This window comes from Choristoneura fumiferana, chromosome 26, assembly GCF_025370935.1.
Source record: "Choristoneura fumiferana chromosome 26, NRCan_CFum_1, whole genome shotgun sequence".
In the NCBI taxonomy this organism is placed as follows: domain Eukaryota; kingdom Metazoa; phylum Arthropoda; class Insecta; order Lepidoptera; family Tortricidae; genus Choristoneura; species Choristoneura fumiferana.
Genome location: NC_133497.1, coordinates 3,256,928 through 3,283,807, shown reverse-complemented (window position 1 = coordinate 3,283,807; position 26,880 = coordinate 3,256,928). Strand labels below are relative to the sequence as shown.

The 26,880-nt window shown below is 43.3% G+C and overlaps 1 protein-coding gene across 1 annotated transcript in view; it reads left to right on the top strand.

Moving 5' to 3' along the window:
- LOC141442885 (uncharacterized) overlaps positions 1–26,679 on the top strand; it is a 66,579-nt gene extending 39,900 nt beyond the window's left edge. The window contains 20 exon segments of the mRNA XM_074108039.1: positions 502–583; positions 1,443–1,597; positions 2,255–2,294; positions 2,297–2,379; positions 2,462–3,031; positions 3,459–3,674; positions 5,433–5,574; positions 6,459–6,571; positions 7,553–7,677; positions 8,375–8,497; positions 9,090–9,191; positions 9,861–9,963; positions 11,165–11,322; positions 11,821–12,028; positions 12,534–12,737; positions 13,421–13,575; positions 14,096–14,261; positions 14,806–14,901; positions 16,104–16,247; positions 21,142–26,679. Of these exon segments, the coding sequence (XP_073964140.1) occupies positions 502–583; positions 1,443–1,597; positions 2,255–2,294; positions 2,297–2,379; positions 2,462–3,031; positions 3,459–3,674; positions 5,433–5,574; positions 6,459–6,571; positions 7,553–7,677; positions 8,375–8,497; positions 9,090–9,191; positions 9,861–9,963; positions 11,165–11,322; positions 11,821–12,028; positions 12,534–12,737; positions 13,421–13,575; positions 14,096–14,261; positions 14,806–14,901; positions 16,104–16,247; positions 21,142–22,047 (3,891 nt within the window). The 3' untranslated portion in view covers positions 22,048–26,679.
- Positions 26,680–26,880: the final 201 nt, after the last annotated feature.

Genomic DNA, 26,880 nt, shown 5'->3' with positions numbered 1-26,880 from the left:
AGATCAACGGAGGGAGGTTTTTGACAAAACAAGAAAGGGATGTGTGCTAGAATTGTATTGCGAGGGAGAGAGGGGGGGGGTGTTCCTAAGTACTCAAATACTCAGTCACTAGTAGCGGCCAGTGGCGCTCCCCGCTCGCTTGTTTAAAACGAGGCCGCTACACACATCCTCGCTATACATGCTTGCATCGCTCAGCTAGCTCGTACATCTCTGGTGGAAACAGCCTCACGAGTGTGTTAGTGGCGATAGATCAAGGAGTCCCAAACTTTTTTCTCGTAGACCACTTTCAAAGTTTCACTGTTTTCGGTAGACCCCTGCTGCTACATTTCTACTAGATTCTCTAGACACTTAAGATCCCCAATTTTTTTTTGGTGGACCCTTGGGCTTCCACCTGGACCATGGGGACCTCTGCGACAGACAGGGATGTGCCGTCGCACCGTTCCGGTATCTGACGCGTTCGCTGTTCTGTAGTGTGTAATGCTGCTACTGTCGATGTTACAGGAACATCGCAGCTCCCAGATGCATATGGAGATGGAAGATGACTCTACGTCGGTGCGCTCGGCCGACACTCCAGACGTCAAAAGTTAGTATACACATATATTTAGTTGATACGTATGCATAGTTTATTTCGTAAGAAGAGACGTAGGGCGTAGAGACGAGGCGGGAGACGCTCTCGCCCCGTGTCCGCCCCGTCCGCGTCGCGCCCCCGTCCCCCGTCTCTCTGCCGTCTGTGTGGCTTGCGCCTTAGAACTATTGCCATTGTCTTGGACAAAATACTCTGATTGGTAAATCTATCCCGATCGTCATGGCTACGTTATACGAGAACTATAGTGGTGGGTGAATTTGGGACGTGCGCGTGTTAGGACTTAGTGTGTGTACAATTTAGTTGTCATACTAGCCGTTGCCCGCGACTTCGTCCGTGTAGAATTCGTTTATCGCTATCCCGCGAGAACATTTTCCGGGATTTAAACTATCCTATGTCCTTTCCCGGGCCTCAAGCTATCTGTTTACCGAATTTCGTTTAAATCGTTTCAGCGGTTTAGACGTGATGAAGCCACAAACAAACAAACAGATTTACAAACTTTCGCATTTATAATATTAGTAGGATTGTGACAGGGTTCCATAGTGGTCTAGAAATGAAATTGTTCGGCTGTATTTTTATTTTACTTTATTGGAGAACCAACAGAGATAGAATCATACCAAAACATATTATGCAACAGGTAATCTAAAAAAAAAAAAACTACCTACTTACCAGATCTCACCAAAACTAATTCCGATAATTTTAACAACAATAAGTAGGTACGCACTAAGTATTACTAATAACAGTACTTAACAACAGGTTAAAACTAAATCTAGTAATGATGCAAAAAAACAAAGAAAACGTATAATGGGCAAATGCATTGTTTACATGTATGAGTACTCAAGTGCCATATTATTTCCAGTGTCAGAGCAAGAGCCCTCAGCGGCCGCGCCGCCGTCGCCGCGCGCCTCGCCCACCGCGCCCGCCGCCCCCGCCGCAACCCCCGCCCCCGCCCCCGTCCCAGCTGCCGCCAAGCGCCCGCACACAGACGACCAAGTACCCGCTGACAGGAAACCCGTGAGCACTCAAACGTTCACTATCATAATCATCATCATCAGCCGGAAGACGTCCACTGCTGAAGGCCGCGGCCACATGCAAATCGCTCGACGCTTGTTTCCAGCGTCAAATATGGTCACGTGACATATAGCGATAAAGCTGAAAATGTTGAGCTTTATCGCTGGAAAATAAAACCTCTTCAATTTCGGCAAAAACACTGTTATTTTTTTTTTCATTCACTCCAATTTATTTTATTTGATCAATCTTGCAAGGAGCCATCTTGTCGCTGCTGCTCGACGCGGCGACTTGTCGCTGCTTTTTTGAGTCGCGGGAAATTCAAAATCACCTTCAAAATGGGGTCACGTGACCAGATTTATCGCTGCACTCGAGCGACGAGTGACTGCATGCGGTGCGCTTGAACAAAGACCTCCCGCATAGAACGCCACAATGAATCACAACTTGCCTTTTGCATCCACCGGTTGCCTATACTCATCGTCAGTCCATTTAGTGGAAGGTCTGCCAACGCTTCGTCTTCCGGGTCGTGGTCACTCGTGGACTTCGATTAACATAACACTCGAGCTATGTTGATGACTTACTTCTTCGGCGAATTTCCGGTACTCTGTTATACCATTGGTCGATTGGTGTAAATTGTTCTATGTTATTTAATTTGTCGCGCAGGCCCCGAAGAAGGAGAAGGGCCCCGCGCCGCCGCCCCCGCCGCCCCCGCGCCCGCGCCCGCCGCGCCCCGCAAGCCCCCCGCGCCTCCGCCGCCGCACCACACCGCCGGAGATCTCATCGAACAGGTACATTACAAAGAGACTGTTAATTAGGAATGAAACGATACCACATGTCCATCCTCAAATTAATGATTCTTCTATTCATTAGGTGTGTCGAGATGCGGAAAAAGCGGTGGAAGAGAAACAAAAGACACCAGAAAAGAAGGATACGAAAGACGCGCCGAGAACGGAACCCAGCCCGGAGAAGGAACCTGTCAGAACGGAGAAAGAACCTTCCAGAACGGAAAAGGAACCAACAAGAACGGACAAAGAACTTTCCATTACAGAAAAAGAACCTTCAAGAACAGACAAAGAACCGTCCCGGACGGAAAAAGACGCTCCAAGAACGGACAAAGAACTTTCCAGAACGGAAAAGGAACTTTCCAGGACGGAAAAGGAGCCTCCGAGAACGGAGAAAGATTCTCCTAGAACGGAGAACCATATCGAAAAAGACGTTATTAAACCTAAGAGCCGGCCTAGTTCTATTATAAGCGATTCCAGCTTAGAACAGAAGAGAACGGAGGATACGAAGAAGTATTCTAGAACGAATTCTGTGGAGAAGGCTGTTGTTGCGATAGAGAATAGGAGTAGAGAAGAGAGGAGAGAGAAGAGCAGAGAACGACAGAGGGAAGAGAGCAAGAGTAAAGAGGTCAATGCTGTTGAAGTAAGGCCTGTTTCGGTGAGTTATTCATATTTTGTTACGGCACCCTTAGCTGTGCTGCTGTGTAAGTTTTCCTACTTTGAAAGAAAGGTTTTTTTTTCTTTTTCAATCTGTTACGTGTATGGAGTACGTACGCGGCTTTTACAGGACATCTGCACTCCAAATTTCATTACATTTCGTGACATACGGACGGACGGACAGACAGACAGACGGACTTGACGAAACTATAAGGGTCCCGTTTTTGCCATTTTGGCTCTGGAACCCTAAAAAGCGAGTCTATTTGGCTGACGACCAAAAAGTCGCACACCTTAACGCAGGTAAATTACTATGATTTTTTTCATGCAATCATACATAATTCATACATTTGGAGATTGAAAGTAGTTCTAACTACCTGTGTTAAGGTGTGCAACTTTTTGGTGTTCACCCATTTATTTATTTGTTCCAGCCGACGTCCTTGGAGGCGTCCAGCAAGCCTGCGCCCACAACGGGCGTGGCGCAACAAGTGGTGCTAGTAGCGTCACCAGTCCTGGTGGCGGTGAGCGAGCGCGTGTCTCTGATGGTGGAGCCGCCGGCGGCCGAGCCCAACTCGCTGGCGGCCACGCCCGCCGGACACGTCACTGTCACCACGACGCACCCGCCCGTGCTCGCAGCCAATGCGCCCGTGAGTTGCCTTATACATTGACGAGTCTTCCAGCCAGCGCAGTCCAAGGAACAGTCCAGCGAGATTGTCATCATGACGCACCCGCCATGCTCGCAGCCTATGCGCCCGTGAGTTGCCTTCTAGTGTCGAGTCTTCCAGCCACGCCCGCCGGACACGTCACTGTCACCACGACGCACCCGCCCGTGCTCGCAGCCAATGCGCCCGTGAGTTGCCTTATACATTGACGAGTCTTCCAGCCAGCGCAGTCCAAGGAACAGTCCAGCGAGATTGTCATCATGACGCACCCGCCCATGCTCGCAGCCTATGCGCCCGTGAGTTGCCTTCTAGTGTCGAGTCTTCCAGCCACGCCCGCCGGACACGTCACTGTCACCACGACGCACCGCCCGTGCTCGCAGCCAATGCGCCGTGAGTTGCCTTATACATTGACGAGTCTTCCAGCCAGCGCAGTCCAAGGAACAGTCCAGCGAGATTGTCATCATGACGCACCCGCCCGTGCTCGCAGCCAATGCGCCCGTGAGTTGCCTTCTAGTGTCGAGTCTTCCAGCCACGCCCGCGGGACGCGTCACTGTCACCACGACGCACCCGCCCGTGCTCGCAGCCAATGCGCCCGTGAGTTGCCTTATACATTGACGAGTCTTCCAGCCAGGGCAGTTTGCAGCGAGATTTGTCACATTATTTTCCTAGTTGCAAAATTTCCATTTTTTCTTCCAATGTGCTATTTTACTGAATCTTATTTTCGCAGTCTCGTTTTTTAGGGTTCCGGAGCCATGGACAAAACCCTTATAGTTTCGCCATGTCTGTCTGTCTGTCTGTCCGTCCGTCCGCGGCTTTGCTCAGGGACTATCAATGCTAGAAGACTGTAATTTTGCACGGATATATATTATGTAAACTATGGCGACAAAATGGTACAATAAAAAATATAATTTTAGGGTAAAAATTCAGGATGGTAGTAAGTATATTAAACTTTCAAGAAAAACTATAACGGCTAAGTTTGTTTGAGAATTATTAGTAGTTTAAGAGTAAATAGCAGCCTAAGGTATAAAATATACGTAAACTTGGAAGATTCCGTATAAAATACGAAATCCTTAGAAAAATATTACTTATTTTTTTCGTAATGGCTACGGAACCCTATTTTGGGCGTGTCCGACACGCTCTTGGCCCGTTTTTTTTTTTTTCAATTTTAATCTACACAGAAACAGTGTCGACGTAGCTCCGTTTGCGCGGAGCTCCTACTTTTATGTGGTTTTGGCCTTTCGGACCGATGCTAACTTAGCATAACCTAAACCTACTTACTCGTATTTTTTTGTGTCGATAAAAATTAAAAAAAAAAACGCTATTATCAAAATAAGATTCAGTAATAAAAGCGTATTTGCAAAGGAAGCATTCGGGAAAAAGTGCGCAGGGAAATTTTGCAATTAAAAAAATGGCGATTTTAAGAAAATGATCGAACTAACCTCCAGCGAGACAGCCACCACAACGCATCTGCCCAAGCTCGCCTTGCTCGTATGCGTTCTACTTTTACGAATGTTTAAAGACAAATTTGAGCAAGAAAATAATACTATTTTGGATCCTATTCTGGTGCACTTTGCCTCACGCTGGGCAAAAGCCTCCCCTCTTTTCTCCCACTCGCCTCAACTTTTGGCCGAAACAGTCTGACCGGGAACGGTCCGAATCGTCCCGCCATCTCCTATGTCCACCGCTACTCTGGTGCCTGCCGCATGGAACCCAATCCGTTTACTATGAACGTGTAACTTGCAGCTACCACCGAACGCGGTGACGATATCGACGACGCCGCCGATCGCCGACGAGGTCGTGATCGTCGGCGCGGGCTCCTCGTCCGACGACGACTGCTTCGCGCCCTCCTCGCTCGACTCGCTCGATTGCACCAATTCTTACACCGGTGAGCAGCCAAACTATAAGGAAGGGAGTTCGGGAAATCCTACTGTATGTGTGTGTTACTCCTTCACGCTAAAATTTGGTATTTAGATAGCTGGACATCTGGAATAACACATAGGTTACTATTTAGCCCGATATTCCCACGGGATAGGGTTAAAATCTCGAAATAACAACCGCTGGGTTTAGTCATGAAATTTGGTATGTAGGTAGCTGCACGTCTGGAATAACACATAGGCTATTTTTTATCCCGATATTTCCACGGGATAGGGATAAAAATCTTGAAATTTCAACCGCTGGGTTTAGAGTCTTGAAATTTTAGACAGTTGTTCTTAACACAATTTCAATGAGAAGCTCACGATATAAATTTTGGGAATTCCCATGGGAAAATTTATAAAATCCCGGATTTCAATTGTACCAGATCGAATTGTTTCCGCGTGCGAAGCTGTGGGTAAATAAAGAGAATCGACATCTATGTATAGACTGCATGTTTCTTACATCAAAACGGCGCACAAAATTAGTTCACAGCGCGGTTTTGTGAACCGTTCACTATAGTTTGTTGACGTCCGTGACAGCGGTTGTGTCAAAGTAATATTGATGATTGATGCGCGCGTTTTGTTCCAAACAGCCAGTCTAGTGCCGTAAGGTACCATCAGCCAAATATGTGGTCTACTACCCTAGAGTTGATAATCGTTTGCATGTCATAAAACAATAATGCCGAAGGACGTGTCCGTCAACTTTAAAGTTCGACTTTAGCGACATATTAATTTGATAGGAACTTGTTTAAAAATTGGTAGACCACTTATTTGGCTGATGGTACATAGATGTCAATGATAAAGAGTTTACATACATGCATACATTGTCCGCTATATCTGTACCTGTTTGAATTAGCAGAGAAGACGCGCGGCCGCCGATTGGACAGCAGCGAGGTGCTGATCCTGAGCCCGGGGGCCGCCGGCGACTCGGGCGTCTTCGACGACAGCGTCAACCACCTCAACTTGAACGTGAGTACGGTTAAGGTAGACTTCCGACTAGAGCGGCTCTATCGCAACGGCCGCTGAGTCAGTGTCGCAGCGGCTCTGACGCAGATTGGCTTCCGAACAGCGCGACTCCGGTGTCAGTTTGTTGTTATTCCATGCAAAATAACTTCAAAACCACGTGCGATCCCAGCGATTGCGCGGCAGTGCTTCAAACATAGCACGGCCACTATCGCTCGGCGATAAGGACGCGGCGCCACTGTCGCGGCGACAGTGACGCTGCGTTCGCACGTTACTTCATACGTTTCCGTACTGCATAATACTATCGCTCTATCGCCGCTGCGTTAGTGACGCCGGAGCCGCTCTACTCGGAAGTCTACCTTTAGCGAGCAGCGCGGCGCCGGCGTCAGTGACGCGGCGTCATGGACGGTGCGGCGGACCTATAGTCATCATCATCATTCCAGCCTATAAACGTCCCACTGCTAGAATGAGAGAGCTTGGGCCGTAGTCCTGAACGCCATAAAACGTAGTGACTGAAAGCCATAAAAACTTTACGTAGATAATTTTGTCAGACGTCTATTTAAACATATTTTAGGGTTGTCTGGCAAGATTTGTACCCCTACAAAGTTTTATAGTATAACGAGGATTCGATTTGTAGCATTCGAACATGGCGGATGTAGACAATATCTAATTTTGCTATTTCTGTTTCTTTGGCTAGTTGAAGTATAATTTTGATAGTGTTAAATGCGGCGATTTACCTTAACAGTGAACAGTGATCACAAAATTCTATATTGCTCTCGTGTCTGGCACTTTTTAATGCGCAAGTTGTCTCCGCGTGGTTTCTGGAATTTTACTATCAAGTTGCAAAAACTACAACCACCGTACAACGTCCCTCTCAAAGAGAATATATCTGAACACGCTTCTCAGGTCTGCCTGCGGCGGGCTTTGGCTCTACATTAGCCTAAATTGAATAAAGTTTGGTTTAGACTTTAGGCTTTTTGTTTACAGGACACTTCGCACGTGTCCGTGGTGACGGTGGGCGAGGACGTGCGCGTGCGCGACTCGACGCCGCACGCGCACTCACACGCGCACACGCACACGCACACGCGGCTCAGCCCCGACAGCTTCGAGAGGTAACTACTATGATATCACCATCATCGTCCTCAGCCTCCATTCGCCATTGCGCGCTCTCTTCGGCTACACGCATCCAACTTCTACTATTATAATACTAATAGTACATTGTGTTTTAAGGGCGGTAAATAAGAAATTACGAACGAGAGTCTATTAGAAGCCCGAAGTCGAAGACTGAGGGCTTTAATGAGTCGATGTTCGTAATTCTAGTACCGCCCGGTGCGACATACAATGTTTTTCATCACATATGCGAGTAAAATTGTATTATTTGTAAAAGATAAACTAATATTTTTGATTAAAATTGCCGATACCGCTAACTGCGCTCTTGGCAGCGCCAGCTGTTTTATTGACATTTCATATATGTCATTCGACTTAACTGCCATCGGCTTGCTTGGAACTATTTCCTTTATTGAGAAATTTTTCGTTACGTTATTATTTTTTGTTATCCTTTTTGTCGTTTTCAGAAAGAGCATACTGTAGAGAAAGTAATGTGACAGAAGGCGGCGATTAGAATATGGTTGAGAATCTATAGTCTCGTTAGACCGACTCTGTATCAATTTGTTTGGTGGGCCCCTTCTATCTGTGTCGGATTTTGGGGACCCCTTAGCTGAGCGTCCTCATTTACACGCCGATAACTACGCCCCCTGACTCCAGCTACAAGTTATTTTTGTGGTTCTAAATAGTTTGCTTGTATCGCAGGCGATCGCAGTCCGATAGCGGCTCGGTAGCGTCGGAGGGGTCGCGGCGTGGCGCGGACGCGGACTCGCTCGCCACGTCCCACTCGCACGACTCGCGACGCTACTCTAACGGGAACAACGCCAGGTGAGCGGGGTTTGAAAAAAAAAATGGGACCCATATGTGGGATGGGCTTGTGGGACCTACGTGTGGATCATTCAGAGGAAGGCATGTCGCGTATACTGGGTGGTAATTGATAATGGATCGTTTACAACCATATTTAAGTAAAACTGCCACACTTAATTGCAGAGTGTCCATGCACTTAGTAAATAAATTGATACCTTTTATTTGCAACATTAAAAAGAAAACGTTAATCTCAATAATACTGGTACGATATGGTAGCCTTAGGCCCTGTTTCACCACTTGTCGACATGCCGATAAACAAAGACGGCATTAGTTTTAACTGACATTTAAAGTTAGTCGACAAGTGGTGAAACAGACCCTTAACTAACTGAATTCGTTAGGTTATATCCTGTTCACGTCTCTCGTATCGTGTCCTATTTGTGGGTCATGGTGTGGACCATTTCGACGAATGTCTGTTCATGACCCGTATGTGGCTCATGGCACGGCGACTCAAACGGGTTTCTACAATTATTTTAGTCGCTTATCCTAGTAGCAGCAGTGCTTGCACTGTTATAATAGTGAAGTGTAAAAAGTTTTATATTTTTTTTTTAAACAGTGTCACTGCGGACAGTCCTGTCGTGGAGAATGGAGAGACGGGAGAACAGGAGGTGGTGCTGCGTCGCAAGAACCAAGACCAACCTAACAACAGGATACAAAGGTAATTTCTGATCTTTCATCGTGCTCATAATACTAATGACAAACACTCGCCGCCTGCGGTGACATAAAATTGCATAAAATCACAAATCAGTATGTACAATAACTTAAGTCCACACACAACAATATAAAAAAAAAAACCTTTGACTTTGTACGCGCTGCTGCATATTTACTCTATGACAGAGGGGCGGGAGGGGACCCAGCGCGAGAGCAGCGCCGCGCTGCGTCGCCGGCAGTCAGCCACAAGCCACCATTCAAAGCTGGCTCACGCCGCTCTAATTAAATATAATAACGACTTTGTAATACTAAAATACATACAAGTTTACCCCTAATATCGTGGTGGTGGCTTGGACAGACTTTTTGTAATTTTTATTTCATACTAGGTGCCGCCCGCGACTCTGTCCACGTAGAATCCGTTTATCGCTATCCCGCGGGAACTGCAATTTTCCGGGATAAAAACTATCCCGTGTCCTTCCCCGGGACTCAAAATATCTGTATACCGAATTTCATCTAAATCGGTTGAACGGTTTAGACGTGATGAAGTAACAAACGAACTCGCGTTCAAAATATCAATGGGACTTCACGGTCAAATTTTGAGCATGATACAAAATAAGTGTTTCAAGTTCAGGTAGTATTCTATATTGCTATAGTTTTACGTTGTGTGTATGTGCAGGTCAAAAGAGGATATCCAAATGGCTAACCTGAAGAAGAAGACGCGGAAACGGACGAGAAAGTTCGAGATAGACGGCGTTATGGTCACGACCACCACTTCCAAGGTAACTGTGCTGTCAGCAACCCAAGATAAATTATATATTACACGACTTATGAAAATTATGATTTTTTAGGGTACAAATCCACTAAGGCCGTCTTGCAGGAAAAAATAAATCTAGATTTCTTGACAGTTCCATACATTTTGACACTACTAAACTCAGCTTTAACGCTAACTCGAGATTTATGCTTCCAGCAAGTAGCCATAAAAGTTAGCGTTTGTGCCAGTTTTAAGGCGATTCCTGAGTGGCTCATCTCCTTAGCATTGTAGTATTATACACTACATTATTTTTCCCGCGGCTTCGCACGCGTAATTTATTCGATCTAGTGACTGGTAGTTACAATTGAAGTTCAGTAATTTTCTAAAAATTCTACTGGGAATTCTCAAAATTTATATCGTGGTCTTCATTGAGGTTCTGTAAAGAACAACTTTAAAGAAATTTCGAGATGTTATCCCTATGCCATGGGAATATCGGAATAAAAGTAGCCTACGTGTGATTTCAGACGTCTAGCTACCTGCATACCAAATTTCATGACTCTAAGCCCAGCGTCTGTTATTTCGAGATATTATTCCTATCCCACGGGGATATCGGGATAAAAAGTTGCCTATGTGTTATTCCAGACGTCTAGCAGCATACCAAATTTCATCCAAATGCGTCCAGCCATTCTAGCGTGAAGCACGCACGCACGCACGCGCACACAAGCACGAACGCACACACACACGAACGCACACACACACACACACACACGCACGCACGCACACACACACACACACACACACACACACGCACGCACGCACACGCACGCACGCACGCACGCACGCACACGCACGCACGCACGCACGCACGCACACACACACACACACACACACACACACACACAAGCTTTCGAATTTATAATATAAGTAGGATTTCAAACATTTTTCTAAGCAAGTGTATTACTGCGTTTACCTTTACTTGCCCGAATTTCATTTGCCATACCAACGTTTGCCATAAAATATATCAACTCTGAAGAAATTACTATTTCAGAAATAAATTACTTTATGGCAAATGAAAATTCTAGAAAACGATACATTCGGGCATATGAAGTTCGGGCAAACGATAGAGAACCGTATTACTGATGTCTTCTGAGTCACGGGACAGAATAAGAATACTTAAAAAGTTGCTTGACCCAAATATAGATAGTACATATTGAGTCTTTATTCTTCAGGTGATATGGGGCGACGAGGAGAGCGGCCGCACGTGGGACGACCACGCGCTCCGCAAACAGGAGCTGCGAGAGATCAAAATGCTTCAGAAACAGGAGCAGAAGCAGTTCCAGGACCTGAGTGCCAAGGAGACGCAGCTAAGAGAGCAGCAGGACAAGAGGTGAGAGAACTGCTGGGGTTTGACCGGGACCAACTTACTCCGAGGCTTACGTATTGGAGAGACAAAAACGTCCAGACTCCGGTGGCTTGGACACGTAGAAAGGCTGGGAGAGGATGGAGCCGTGAAGAGAGCGTACTTGGGACGACTGAGTGGACGTAGACAGGTTGATAGTCCCTCGTACAGCTGGAGGGATAAGGTCCATAAAGACCGTTTAGATCTCGGGATCGACAGGTTAACTTGATGGTAGCGAAGCCGGTTAAGGCCAGTGCTAGAGCCAAGGGGTATCGTTAACTGATGATCAAAAGGGGGGGGGGGGTAGTAGAAGTATAGACGATGGGAATTAATAGAAGTATACTGAAGCAAATGAAAACGTGCTTTTGACGTATGGCGGCACTTGAATCTTAAAACAAAAAAAGGTTGCATTTTTCGATTGCAACCCCCCTCCCCATTCCTGCCCCCTTGGCTAGTGTGTTACAAAAGTTGTATCTCCGTGTCCAGGTTCGAGGCGGAGCTGGGTTCGCTGGCGCGCGCGCACGAGACAGACCTAGAGACGTTGGCGCGCGCGCAGCGGGCCGCCGCCGAGCGCGCCGAGCAGCAGCTGGAGGGCGAGCTGCGCCAGGCCGCCAAGCGCCTGCGCGCCGAGCACGAGCGAGACCTCAGACACTTCAGGGACCAGCTCAAGCAGGAGCTCAGGCTGCTCAAACAGGTAACTGCACTGCACCTGCACCTGCACCTGGACTGCACACGGGATCTTGTACCTAGACGACTTTAGTGTCGTGAATACTGCCAACAGAGTTCCGAGCGGGACTTTAGATACTTCTGGAACCAGCTCAAGCAGATAACTTACACCTGGAGACAGGTCACGCACCAAGGTGTCATACACGATTTTACTGTCGTGAAGACTGTTAAAAGGGCTGGAAACTTGGACACTTCTGAAGCCAAATGAAGCTAGAACTAAGGCTGCTCAAGCTGGTAACTGACACCTGGAGGCAGGTCTTAACTTAATACTATGGCCGTTTTTGACTTTTTTTAAGTTTGTGACTCGACAACAATTGAATTTGTATGCGACATTGTTGTCGAGTGTTGATGTTTTTAACTTTTAACTTTTTCGCTGACCATAAAGTATGCGCTTCGCCTTCTGATAATGTAAAGAATAATGTCAACTTTTACTGATATTTTTGAGATATTAATTTAATGAATTTCTGCCGCAGGAAGTGGAGTTGGTGTCGAAGGACCGCCGCAAAGACGCGTACAGGCAGCGGCGCACGCGGCTGGACGCGGAACACGCGGAGCGCGAGCGCGCCTTCGTGGCCTCGCTCGCGGAGGCCGGCGACGCGCTGCTGCGGAGGATGCACGACCACCATCGCGAGCGGCAGGCGCTGTGCGACCGCCAGTACTTGCAGCAGCGGCAACAGGTCAGCCCGCAAACACAAACACAAACACAAACACAAACACTTGCCCAGACGGTGCCATCGGAACCCTATTACTGAGACTTCGCTGTTTGTCCGTCCGTCTGTCACAGGGCTCTATCTCTTGACTCGTAATAGTTAGACACTTGAAATACGTTATTTGACTATTTTGTATATGTTTTATAAATTAAAACTACACAATGCCTGTTAGCGAATAGAAAAATAATTTTGAGTTACCTTTACAAATAACAAAGTTATAAAGGTTTGAAATTCAAGAGATGTCACACGCAAGTACTGCCATACTTGCTGCATAGAGAAAGAGACTAGAGATATATAGATTTTTCAAAAAAATCACTATAAATCCAGTTTTCAACCGATTTAAATTCTCTCTTCGCTAAACACTATATAATATATTTCCATAATAATATTAAGATATGGCAAAATCAAGAGTTGTCAAATACCGTATTTTCACTGATTATATATTACTGTGGCCGCTATAACAACAAATACTAAAAACAGAATAAAATAAATATTTAATGTAGGCAACGGCAAAGGGTAAATAACGGCAGCAGGTGTTGCTAATGTCTAATGTTGTATAGATAATGGTACATCCATCGTGCGCGAGGCCGACTCGCACTTGTCCGGTTTTTATTAAGACGAAATGATACTAACGCCGCGTTCATTTACAGATAATGCGGACCCGCGAGGCGGCGCTGTGGGAACTGGAAGAGAAGCAGATCCACGAGCGGCACCAGCTCGCCAAGCGGCAGCTCAAAGAGGAGTTCCTGCTGCGACGGCATCAGATGTTGGTGCGGCACGACAAAGAGTTGGAGCAGATCAAGAGGTGAGCAATACTACAGTCTACAGTGGACTGTGGTATAGGGGTCAATGCGCGACGAAAACAAAACTGCGCACACGCACGCGCTTCAAAACCGAACTTATGCGCGCAAATAAAAGTCAGGCTTAGTAGAGTGAAAGCACTCTTCCCCTTTTTCGGGTCCCGCCAATTTAGGGACGCAATAAGCTATAGAACCCCAAAAAAGGGGGTTCCATACAAGAACCGTAATGTTTACGGCTACCTGGTGACTACCTGCGTCAATATCTGCCACAGCGGAGCGTGCGAAAATATCTGACACGTAATAGAAATAGAGTCGTGTCAGATTTATTATGCACGGTTTGTTGTGTCAGATATTGGTGTTGGTGACTATACTTTATGAACTTAACCTGGCCCCTATGGCACGATTTTTCAGCTGGCGTGTTTTGCCGACTGTGGCGTTCAAAGGGACAGTATAGATGTTATGTTAGATGCAAGGGTTTGATTCGCATTTAGCTGTATTTTTTTAATTTGTTTTTAATTTTTCCAGAAAAAACACCCGCAAAGAGGAGGAGCTGGCCAAATGCCAGGCGGTCGAGAAGCGGTCGCTGCCCAAACGCATACGCGGCGAGATGCGCGCGCGCGAGATGATGTTCCGCGAGTCGCTGCGGATCGGCGCGCAGCATCACACCGACGAGCGGGAGAGGCTCAAGAAGGTAACACGCTGCTGCGTGGATTGGACCCTTACAGGAACACCTGCGCCTAATGTTAAGGGGTCACACGTAATGGGGGAGAAGTCAGGCGGACTGGTTAGATCATTTGCTTAAAATCGTCATTTCCTAGTAGCAAAATTTCCATTCGCATATTTGCCTGTTGTTAATTTACACCAGACTTATTTATTCCTTACATGATTTTTTTCATTCGCAGATTTTCCTGAATGCTGTTTTCCCAATATGTTTTTTACTGAACCTTATTTTCACAGTCGCTTTTTTCCCAATTTTAATCGACACAGAAACAGTGTTGATGGAGCTCCCCTGATGCGGAGCTCCTACTTTTGTGTAGTTTTGGCCCTTCGGGCCGATGCAAGCTTGACATAACCTAAACCTACTTTACTAACAATTGACAAATCCGATTTTTTCATTGGAAATCCTTTCGTTCTTTCTTATTTAATGATGTGTGCGGCATCTGTGGCACTGTCAAGTGCGCGAGTCCGGCTCACACTTGACCAGCATTTGCAATAACATTGTGTTAACTTGACAGTTCCAAGAGAACGAGAAGAGGAGGTATCGCGCCGAGCAGCAGCGGCTAGCGACCAAACACGCCAAAGCGAGGGAGGAGCTCAAAGCGGCCGGCGAGGTGAGTCACAGCCAAACGCACTGTTTGAACAACTAGTGTTCACCCCCGGCTTCGCACGCGTTCATTATTAGATCCAGCAGTTGAGTTGGAATTACGAAATTTAACCAAATTACCGTGGGGAGTCCCGAGAATTGCATCGTGGTCAAATTTCATGACTCTCCAGCCCAGCGGTTGTTGTTTCCAAATTTTATCGGGATAAAAAATAGCCTATGTGTTATTCCAGATATACAGCTACCTAATTGCATACAAATCCATCCAGCCGTATTAGCGTGAAGGAGTAACTAACAAATGCACACGCTCAAACACACACACACATACTCACAAACTTTTGCATTTATAATTAGTAGGATACATACGAGGGCTTAACAGAATTCAAGACTACTAGACTCGCGCTTTCTTTTTAACTTTTTTTACAGATTTGTTTTTTCATTTCTATCTAACATTGCACCCTGAGTTCATCTCTCCGATTTCAGCAAAATTTGGGAGGTAGACTCAGTCCATGATTCCGAGCTGGAAAAACAGGGTCTCCAGACGTGTCCCCAAAAATAAAATGGATGTGTCCGTTTTATTACGAAAATTATTAAGAAAAATTCGTAACAAAACGGACACATCCATACAATATTTTGGAGACACATCTGGATACCCTGTTTTTCCAGCTCTGAATTATGGACTGAGTCTACCTCCCAAATTTTGTTGAAATCGGAGAGCTAAACTCAGGGTACAACGGTAGATAGAAATGCCCATTTTATTTATTTATTTATTTATTTAAGAAGAACCAACAGCTAAAACACAATATATGTAGAAGGAATAGCAACACAGAGCCAATTACAGGATCCCACAGATAGCCATAGTATACATGTTTAAGATTAACTTAAACGAGGTGAGGTTTAATCTCTTTTGTTCGGAAAGTTTAATTTTCATGGGTAGATAGCCGGGTGGAAAATTGCGTTTTCATCTCTAGGTACCGTTGGTGGTTGGATATAAGTAAATTCAATTTATTATTATTCTCATTTTTTTTGTAGTATTTTACTTTCCTCACAGTCGAAATGAAAAGTAGAGTGTCTAACTCGGGTAAAATTACCCATTTCCCCTCGAACTATTGGCGCTCTCACTTCGTTCGAGCGCCAGAAATATCTCGGATGAAATGGGTCACTTTCCACCCTTGGTTATCAATCTACTATTATCCATTTATCCATCCTCAGGCGTTACTCCGCGAGCTCGAGCAGTACCAAAACGAGAAGCGCAAAGCCCTCATGAACCACGAGGGCAATAAGATGAAGACTGTCGAGGAGCGCTACTCGCACGAGCTGCGGGAGTGGCGGGCGACGCTCGCCGACAGGAAAATGGTGAGTGGATGCGGCTGCGTCTACAGGGGTCTAAGTAAATATGGTAACGGTCAAGGACTTCGGACGATACGGCAGCGCAATATGTACAGGCGACGAGCCTAATGAGGGCTATCGTTTTTTGTCTCACTAGATGGCGCACTGTTGCGTGAGGTTTTTAAGTATGGCTTTCAAAGTCTGTTATTACGGGCGTGAAAACATAGTTTAGATTAAAATCATATTTAATACGGTTTACTAATGTTATGGCGAAAATTATTTAGCAAATTATTAACTCCCAAACTATTTATCCCATATTTTTATTTAGGCGAAAATTCATTTCCCAACTCAACATTTCGCACTGATATCATTTCCCAACTAATGATTTGATAAATGATTATTATGAAAATTATTACCTGGGATTTTTTTAAGATGTCATTTGTGTTTTCGTCAAATGCGTTGATTGGCATTCCTTCATTTAGCAAGCAAACAAGCAAACAAGCAAGCAAGCCAATGATTTTTTCCGTTCTGTTACAAAAAAAACCTAACATCGAAGGCTAAAGCGGAAGCTACGCTACGCTTCGCTCCCGCCTTAGCCTTCTGAACCTAACCTATCCAAGTCGCTTCTGCCTAGTCTCGTCTTGCTCGCTCGCTTCGCTCGCTCACCGCCACATAATTTAACATTTATTATTTTTATTATACCTACCTTATGTGTAAAAATTGGCTAAATGTTATTTGACTATTTGTTATTTGCCTTAGCCAATCATTTGCTACATAATTGTTTGCCACACAAAAGTGTGATAAAGTAAAATTTTGCAATATAAAAATGTTGCGAAATAAGAAAAATGCGAAGCAAAGTTATGCCAAGGATTGGTTTGCCAAATGAAGCTTCGGCGAAAGGTTGGTTGCTAAGTGAAATTTGGCGAAAAATATTTCGCCAAAAAGGCAGTACACCATTTAATACACCTTAAAACCGTACCATAAAAATATCGAGCATGCCACAGTGTTGCATAGTCCCCGTTTTGTTCGGTAAAAAGGGACGACAAAGGTTTCTGAAAGACAAAACTGTCTCAAAATACAGACATTCATTGCCCCGGAACCCATATTTGTCGTAATTAATTTCAGATATTGCAAAATATTCACAAAATTATTCTTATTATAAATAAGCCCGCGTAGCTCACCCAAAATCTATGAGATTTGACATTTCGGAGACCTCACGCTACTCTAGCGCCTCTAGTGGCGAATTCATACGCGATAGCCCTCATTGGAATTCAAATATTTATTGACAGGTTGTGAGTTAGTATACATAGGTTCTTATTATTACATTTACAGTAAACGAAGGATGTGACGGAAAAAAATCTACTTCAGTGTCATAGTGATTATGACACTGAAGTAGATATTTTTGGCATCAAGGTATTTATTTCTGATGTCATTTACAATATTAACTAAGTAACCGTCGTGGAGCGAGGGGGGTGTATCGAGTGGATTAGGATATGTATTACATATCCTAATTTTAATTTACTTTGTGTTTTCGAAACTTTGATAGGTGGAGGGGACCCCTAAAATTAGTTAAAAAAGAAATATAAAAAAACTAGCATGCGTCCTAGAACCCAATGGCGGGGTGAGAACGGAGTATACGCGAAACGTTGTCTTAGTTGGAGACAGTCCGAACAAATCTATTGCCTATTTACTTAGATTTCTGTGGTTACTGTCTTTTATAATTATTCGCCAGCAGAGAGCGAAACGTATGAACAAGGATAGTGGTATGGTGGAAAGGCGAAATTGGTTGGTTGTGTGGTCCTCTTTCTCAGGCGGACATGTTGTTCATCATAATTATATCGGCCGTAGGACGTCCACAGTTGGACATAGGCTCATAGACCTCCAGTTGTTTCGGTTGGCAGCGGCCTGCATCCACCGTGAACCCGCGGCTTTAACCAGGTCGTCCGTCCATCTCGTTGGTGGACGTCCTACGCTGCGCTTGCCGATCTGCGGTCTCCATTCGAGAACCCACTGTAAATATATTTTACTGTAATTAAATTGACAGATTTGTCAGTTAATTTATCTGATGTTTCATTATTTTTAGCAGCTATTTGCCTAAAAAAATTTGATTTATTCGTATTCCTAAGCTGAAGCATAATCTTGATATATGACAGAATGACGTAACTGTCCACTAGACTTCAAATTTGACAGACATTCTGTGAGGATCATCACCATTCTTTTTATCTTCCGCGGGCGCTAGTACAGGTATAGGTAAAAAAGTCGAAATGAGAATCTACCGTTTTTCAAATCTGCTAAAAACCTAAGAAAGAGTACCGCCCAACCACATCTTTGTATGTTCTGCGTGACGTGCATGTATATATGTATATAAGTTTGGCATGCGCCAGAGTGGCGGAACGCTGTTTGCATGTATGGCATGCCTGTACAGTCGGCAGCAGGAGATGAATTGCCTTATTGTCTAACATTTTAATCACAATCGTTTTCACATCTTCTTTCTATCACACGGTGTAAGACGACGGTGGAAAGAGATGGCGAATGCGATCGCTGACAGCGCGTTAAAAGAGTTAGACAATACGGCCCTTGCTGTGGAACTCGAAATGATCTATACACGATTTTACTTTTAAGGTAATGTGGAGGAGGGGTGTAGATCGTTTTGTGCTACATAATTAATTTACTTCTGCTGCTGACGCTGCAGTTCGTCCGTAGCTTGCGTGCCTTACCAAGGTACGGTCGAAGTTCGACGGCCGCGTTTTGGGTTGTTAATGCACGGTCGAATAATAACGGGCGGTATTGATGAACTACATTTTTTAACCTGTTCTTCCGCTACCACACGTACACGATAGTTATGTCTGTGCGCCACATGTAATGTTGTCATGGTTGAGTATCTGTTTGCTTAATTGTTGAAAGATATAATGTTATATTTGTTATAATGTTTTCCCACTGAAACTGTAAATATTTCGGTTTTTTTTTTTAAATTGTCATTGCGTAGAACTCTATAGGTTATAAGAAACAAAACTAAGCAATGAATCGATATACTCGTAGACTCTATACTATATTATAGAGCGTTTTAGTTTTAGATATATTAATCCATCCATCCCGTCCCACTGCTGGGCACAGGCCTCCTCTAAGAACAAGAGGGCTTGGGCCATAGTTCCCACGCGTGCCCAGTGCGGATTGGGAACTTCACACGCACCATTGAATTGCTTCGCAGGTCAGTGCAGGTTTCCTCACGATGTTTTCCTTCACCGCAAAGCTCGTGGTAAATTTCAAATGTAATTCCGCACATGAATTTCGAAAAACTCAGAGGTGCGAGCCGGGGTTTGAACCCAAGACCCTCTGCTTGAGAGGCGATAGGTCAAACCACTAGGCGGATATATTAATAGTTGTTTAGAATTGCTAGAGTCATAACTAGAAAACGCGAACATTTCTTTTGATTTTTATTTGTTTCTCTATAGTTTTACACCACGTCAATTTGACTTTATTCCCGAAACAATTAGATTCAAATTGCTCTGACAATTTTTTTGAATGTTTATGACAAACACTACATTATGACTTACAAATAATTATGCGAGCCGATATGGACCCGTTTTCATGCAGACATTATTGTATTACACAGACTATCGCACACGTGTATTAGCGGAGGAGCAAATTAAAAAAAAAAATAGTTCATCGACTTAATTTGCTCGCCCTAATAGGGTGAATATTCGGGCGTTTGTACCGCCGTCATTGTTCTCAACACTTTTTTATCAGATTTCAAGAAATAGGTACAATAATATCAACATGTGTCAACATGTGTTCATCAATATGTGTCGGATGTTGATGTTTGTTGTACCTTTTTGCTTAAGAAATCTGATAAAAAAGTGTTGAGAACAATGACGGCGGTACTAACGCCCGAATATTCACCCAATAACTCGTGTCCCCATGAAAGTAAATTCCGGAGCGTACATTAACGCACTATACCTATTGGTCACGCAAACTATGCTACGAACCGTATTAGCTTAACTAACGGTGGTGGGGTTACAGGAAAAATATATATGTTAAGGGAAACAATCGAAGGTTATCTAGAGGTGCTCGATGAGATCCCATGACGAATTGGGTTCGTGATATACAACAGGGTTGTGTTATGTGACGTCTTTGTATGTAAAAGTGTATTGGAGCGCGTATTTTTTTTTCAAGATTGACAGTAATGATTTGTATGTTAGCTGCAAGCAAGTGAATTGGTTGGATGTTGTCGCACTGGTGACATTGACATCCTGCGGTAAAGTCGTACCACTCTTAAACTCGAAATGAAGTGGGCGCAGTATTCACTAATAAACGTCTATTTGACGAAATTTTTGTCACTAAAACTGTGTACCTTTTTTTTTTGACAATAAATTTGTATAGAAGTCCATAAAAGATGCTTCGAAAATCACTAATGTTGGTGGTTTCATAGTATTATGGGGGGTGGATTTTCTGTTAAATGGAATATCGCTAGATGGCGTAAGAGTAGAGTATCGTGAATTCCCTTTGATATTTGTGTCACGTTCAGTATTTGTAACTTAATGAGCCAATCCTGAACGTGATACAAATGTTACTAACGCCATCTATCGGTATTTTGTTATATCAGAAAATCCTCATTAGTTCTAGTACATTGATACCGGATTTTTCTATCCATGTAAAAAGACTTTCGTGTGCGCTAGGTGGGGTGAACACGCTTCTCTAGTCTTACCGTGCCGAGCGTTGATTCAAACACCATAGCGCCCAGACCAAACCCAACCCGTACCCAACCCATAGCCAGTGGGTTTGTGTTGGGATACGAAAAACTTGATCGCTTGCATACGCCAATAAGCGTCCAGTTTTAACGTGAATACGCGTTCCAAACACCGTCCCTTTAGGTAGCTTGTGCCGTCCAAAACAACGTCACTAAACCAACGTTTATCTTCAGACGGTCATACAGTCCTTCACGAAGCAACTGGACGACCACGAGGCCAAATACGGCCGGCCCATACCAGACAGAAGCGTCTATCTAGACTCACCGTGGCCCAAGAACGTGCTACAACACGTTTTAACCGCTTACCATCAAAGGAACTCTTTCATGGGCTCATTAAGTCGGTCTAGGACAAGTCTGAACTTGATTGCCACGCCTAACATGGACAGGCGGAGGAGCATAAGCCCTGACAAGCATTATAGAGGTACCAAATCAGCGGCAACCAGCGCTACCAACACCACGAAGCGAGGCAAATTGACTAAAGCGCAGAAATTCGGCTCTACGTCGAACCTGAAGCTGGCTTCTGAAAAAATATCAGGGTTTTCAGTGTTCTCAGGCAGCGATGAACGAAGGGAACCCATCATGGCGTACGGCCCTGACTTCTTCAGCAAACAGACGCAAGAGCGGGTCAAAAGCATCGAAGAGGAACCGAGGAGAAGTTTAGAACGCTCCAAACCAGTAGCCAACAAGCCTGTCATAAGAAAGAGCCCTAAGTTTGATAAGAAATTAAACCGTCAAAGCCTTTCAGAGCAGCATTTCAAACTAAGCGAGACCGCTGGCATGAAACGCAGCATATCACAGCAGAGTCTAAAGCAAGATATAGCTTTAGAAGCCGTCATGATAGACCTACCATCTATAGACGGGAAATACGACACAGTCAAAAGCAACAGCACATTCGCTACCACGTCATCCCAAGATAGCGAGAGCGAATACGAAGGTATATCAACGAAGTACTTCAGTCGATGGGGGCCGGTTAGAGGTTCTAATACGTATAGTAACTCCCCTGATGTGCCAGTCAGTCAGTTGTCCACGTTGAACTTGAAGACTTTAAAGCAGGACGGGCCGACTGATTCGGCGGTTTAGATTTTTTTTTTAGGCCCAATTTGAGTGTTTTGTGGGAAATCAAATTTGCGTATACAGGTAAAACCTTTTAAACCACAGAAGTAATAGGGTTAGAAATGTCTTGTTCCGTTTGTCACCTTTCGAGTACGGAATCCTAAAAACATAGTCGCATTAGCCGGGGAGGAAAAAATTGAGAAACCGGCACTCGAGACACAAACTATTACATTTTACACGTGAAATCAAAAACTGTCCTAACTCAAAATTTGGGGCTTTATGATTTAAGTGTCGAGCATTTTTTTCTCTCGATTTTTCTGTATACTTAACTCAAAAAGCCCCAAGTATAGACAGTTTTTGATTTCATGTGGGTTTCTATTCTTATATAGTTCTGTGCTTTAGTTAGAAGCACACGCAATAGTCAGTTATGCGGCAATTAAACTATTTCGAAACACTCGTATGTTCGCTATGCTTTCTGTTAGAGCAAGAGCCGGCGATGGCCACACCATCGTTATTTTATAAAATCTGAAAGTTTCTTTCTATATATTCCTAAGAACGATCCTTTGCTAATATTTTTCGTTAGGTGGCATAGTTCGTTCGGTGAGTAGGGTGTCTAGCCGGAGGTTGCAACCCTACAAAGTGTCAGGCAATCAATAAAAATGATTTGTACCTCCTGGGGTTCAAAGTGATAATACTAGTACTTACATATTGTTAAATAGCAATAGAATTAATATCTTTTGAAAAAGGAATAAAGTGTAATTTTCTCTGTATCATTCAAATAAACGAAAAAATAAATTCAATGTTATCTATGTGACATTAAGATTTGAATTTCGATGTCAATTTTTGTTGTATAGTAGGTCGCAGGAGATATACTACAACGAATTTAAGGTGTTTTTTTTTTACCTGCAATTTACTTTTTACCTGCAAATTCCACCGCCACCACTACCCAAATTTTATGTTTGGGGATCGTTCTTACTTCTTTTAGGAACGTATATAAAAAACAAAAAACTTTCAGCCTTTATAAAATAACAAAAGGTCTGGCCGACGCGACGCGGGGTCTTGGTCCATATTACCAACTGTACTTCATCGTATTTTGTATTTTAATAAAGAACTGTCGCAAGTTTTTTAAACGAGATTTTGTTTTGTTAAATGCATGATTGTGTATTATTATCGTTTAACGTTAGGAGTAACTTTTTTTTTAATAATAGAATAAGGCGGGGGGCCTATAATAAATAGAAAAGTAATTTACAAGAATAATGTATAAAGATGTGATGACGAGATGAAAAAAATGCCTTTTTAGATAGTAGTACGACAGCGGCCTAATTTTAAAATAGATTTAGTTTTAATCTTGCCAAAAACATGCGTGTATTTCGATATGAAAAAATTCCTAAATTCTAGTTCGATATTACATTTAAATCAAGTTGTGTATTGTGTATAAGTGTACAAAGTGATTTTTAGTCATCATCCAAGATCATAAAAGGGTCAATCAACTTTTTAGTATAGCTGTGTGCCATGGTAACGTCTCCCGAGTTACTTGTTAAAAGTAAGATTTTATGGGGTGCGTACAAGTCCACTAAAAAATAGGAGTTGTGACTAAAACTGTCACAATATAGCACTAAAACTGTCGCAATAGGCAGTTCCTTCATGGCTCTTCTTCTAAATATGCTAATAGTTTTGCACTTTTCTAACAAAGTGTATCACTGAAGTCTCCTGAGTTACGGGGCAGGATAATATAGGTACTGGTGCGGCCCGTGCCAAGTTGGCGAAGGAAGGTGGACTTACCCAAGTTCGCCGCCGACCTTCTGACTGGCCACGGGTTTGCGATGATGATCCTGAAGGCAGTGCACGTCGTTGTCTGTATTATCACTCAATCCTAGCAGATTATTGAGGATAACTTCTTTATTATGCGTGTCGAGCGGAATGTTTTGTTTATATATGACAGACAGACGACAAGATGACAATGAAAGAATACCGCGTGGCATCAGAGGTTTCCGGCCAGCGTTGCCTAGGCTTGTCCATCTCCTTGCACACGGCAATACGGCGCAACCAGGTACACTTAAAAGTTGATTGGAGCAACATGTTCAAGTATTTGTGGTATTTTGACTATGAGTGAGAATCACGAAAGTTTAAAACGTTATGTTCAAGTAGTTATGATGATTTGACGAAATTCATAAAATAGCAAATTTTAAATATAAAAAAGTACCTAAATGAAAAATTATTTCTGGTGTTTTGTTAACGTTATTGAATGACGGAAATTTTGATGGTGATTCGAAGTCACCTGATATAAAAAAAAACTAAATTAGTAGACTTATGCGGGCAGTGTCACTGCGATCGCCATTTCTATCTGTCAAACTGTATAAAATGACTGCAGAAACACATGGTAAATGCTATTTAGATTGCGAGCATGTTATACGTACATCCTCAGGTTATTTCTAAACGGATCTTGCCTAAATTAAGTAGGAATACAGTTAATAGGTGCAAGGAGTTCGTTATCTTCGTTACCCACGCACGCACGCACACATGTGTCACTTGGTTTGTGTGGTAGCACGAGGACAGGTGCACGAGGGGAGGGCATCATAGACTGACCAATAATACTGAAACACCTTTTATAACTATGTACCATCAGCCAAATAAGTGGTCTATCAATTTTTAAACAAGTTCCTATCAAATGAATGTGCCGCTAAAGTCGAACTTTCAAGTTGACAGACACGTCTATTGGCATTATTGTTTTGTGACATGCAAACGATTGTCAACTTTAGGGTGGTAGACCACATGTTTGGCTGATGGTTGATGGCACGACATGACTTTACAATGAATAAATGATTATGAAGGTTTCTACTTCTGGCGAAAGAACATTTAAAATGTAGAGTATATCAAAATAAGAATGCGATTGCGGTTTAAAGTATCAGAAAGGAAGATTATAAGAATCGTTATTATCATTGCAATTTGCAGCTAATGGAAATTAGAGCAGGTTATACTGATGTATTCTGTTGCTAGTTTGTCATCCATCTATTTTCTTGTCTTTAGTTTGAAACTATAGTTTCATTATTTATTTATACATATACTAGCTTTTGCCCGCGGCTTCGTCCGCGTGGAATTCGGTTATCTCGCGCTGTTCCCTCGGGAACTGTGCATTTTTTCGGGATAAAAAGTAGCCTATGTCACTCTCTGGCCCATAAACTATCTCTATGCCAAAAATCACGTCGATTCGTCGATCCATCGCTCCTTTTCGACGTGAAAGATGGACAAACATACAAGTTAAACACACTTTCGCATTTATAATATTAGTATGAATTTAAGCACCTCATCTTGTCTTCTTATGTAAATTGTTATCAATTATCCCATGACATGTATTTCCGTTTTTTTTTTTTCAGTATCTCATAGACTCCACCACAATTGCTCCTTACGATATTTTTATCCGTAATAACAATAAACCGAAATTACTATTTCTAACGAGATTTCGAAGCAGAATGGTAACGAAATGAATATGATTCCATAGAGTTTTCGGCTCGAGATTTCTTCCACGTTTCTTCTTGGTCCAGTTTCCAAAATCATCCACAGGTCTATGTCATCAACTTACATCTCTCACAATGTCTTCCTAACTTGTCAAGTATTCAGAATTATTGTATCGACTGTGATTTATAAAGATGTTTTCGAGTTAATATGTCTCATGTTGAGACGGTACTCAGCAGATGTTATGTTCAGTGTTAATTTTTATAGAAACTAAAGACAGTACTGATGCTAAAGCTAGTTTAATCAAGGTTCATGAGACTTGTGCTTCCATTGTGCTATTAGTCATCGGATGGTAAGGATGTTTAACAGAGTCAAAACGCTCCAATTTTCATTGTTCAAAGTCAAAGTATCTTTATTCAATTTAGACTATAACAAGCTCTTATGAATGTCAAAAAAAAACTACTTCCTGTTCGGAAAAACCTCTGTTGAGAATTATGATTGGTTTTTTTTGGAGTCTTTTTGTATTTTTTATTTCAACTCCAAATTTGTTACCTTTAAGGGTATCCCGTGGGTATCCGTTGTCTGGGTGAGCGGTTAGTTCCGAAAGAATGTGACGTCTGTCGACGAAAACATAGATGTCGCTAGTGCTGCTGCTTAAGTAGCATAGTAGAAGAAATAAGCAACCTGAGATATGTATGCATAGGAAAAATTCGTGTCTAGATTCCTATCCAGCAGTGGTGTAGGTTATAGCACGCAGCACGGATTGCTGAGGACCTGGGTTCGATTCCCAGTGCTGGTCTCTTTTTCTGGTTTTTCTGTGCATCCATGTCTCAGTTTGTATTTTCGACTCTGTTGCCGTCAAGAAACTCAACGAGGTATATTTTTTCAACAGATTTATATATTATTTAGGGTCATGTGGCGTAAACGTACGCAGTGGGCAAATCCTTTAACGAAGTAAGACACCTAGTATAGTGATGCGAATTTAATGTGTGTGCGTGCGTGCCAATAGAAGTACGAAGGCATCGAACTTTTGCAAAATAATACAAAATAAAGCCACTAAACCTTATTAAATAAATTTTATTAATTCAAATTAGAAACTTCCATGTCATTGCCAAAATATAAGCTTCGCTTCCTCAATTGTGTTCGTTGAAATTTTAATAGACTAGGGGGCTGTTTCACCATCCATTGATTAGTGTTAAGTGACGGTTAAATGTGATGCCGTATCTATTTTTTTTTCTTCGAATAGACGGAGACTGCATCACATTTAACCGTCAGTTAACACTAATCAGTGGATGGTGAAACAGCCCCTAAGTGTTTTAATAAAATGTGCTTTTAGAACCGTGTTAAAATTAATGGAAGTGTGCGGTTTGCGGGGACCCGAGTTTAAAGCCTAGTTCACTCTTGCAT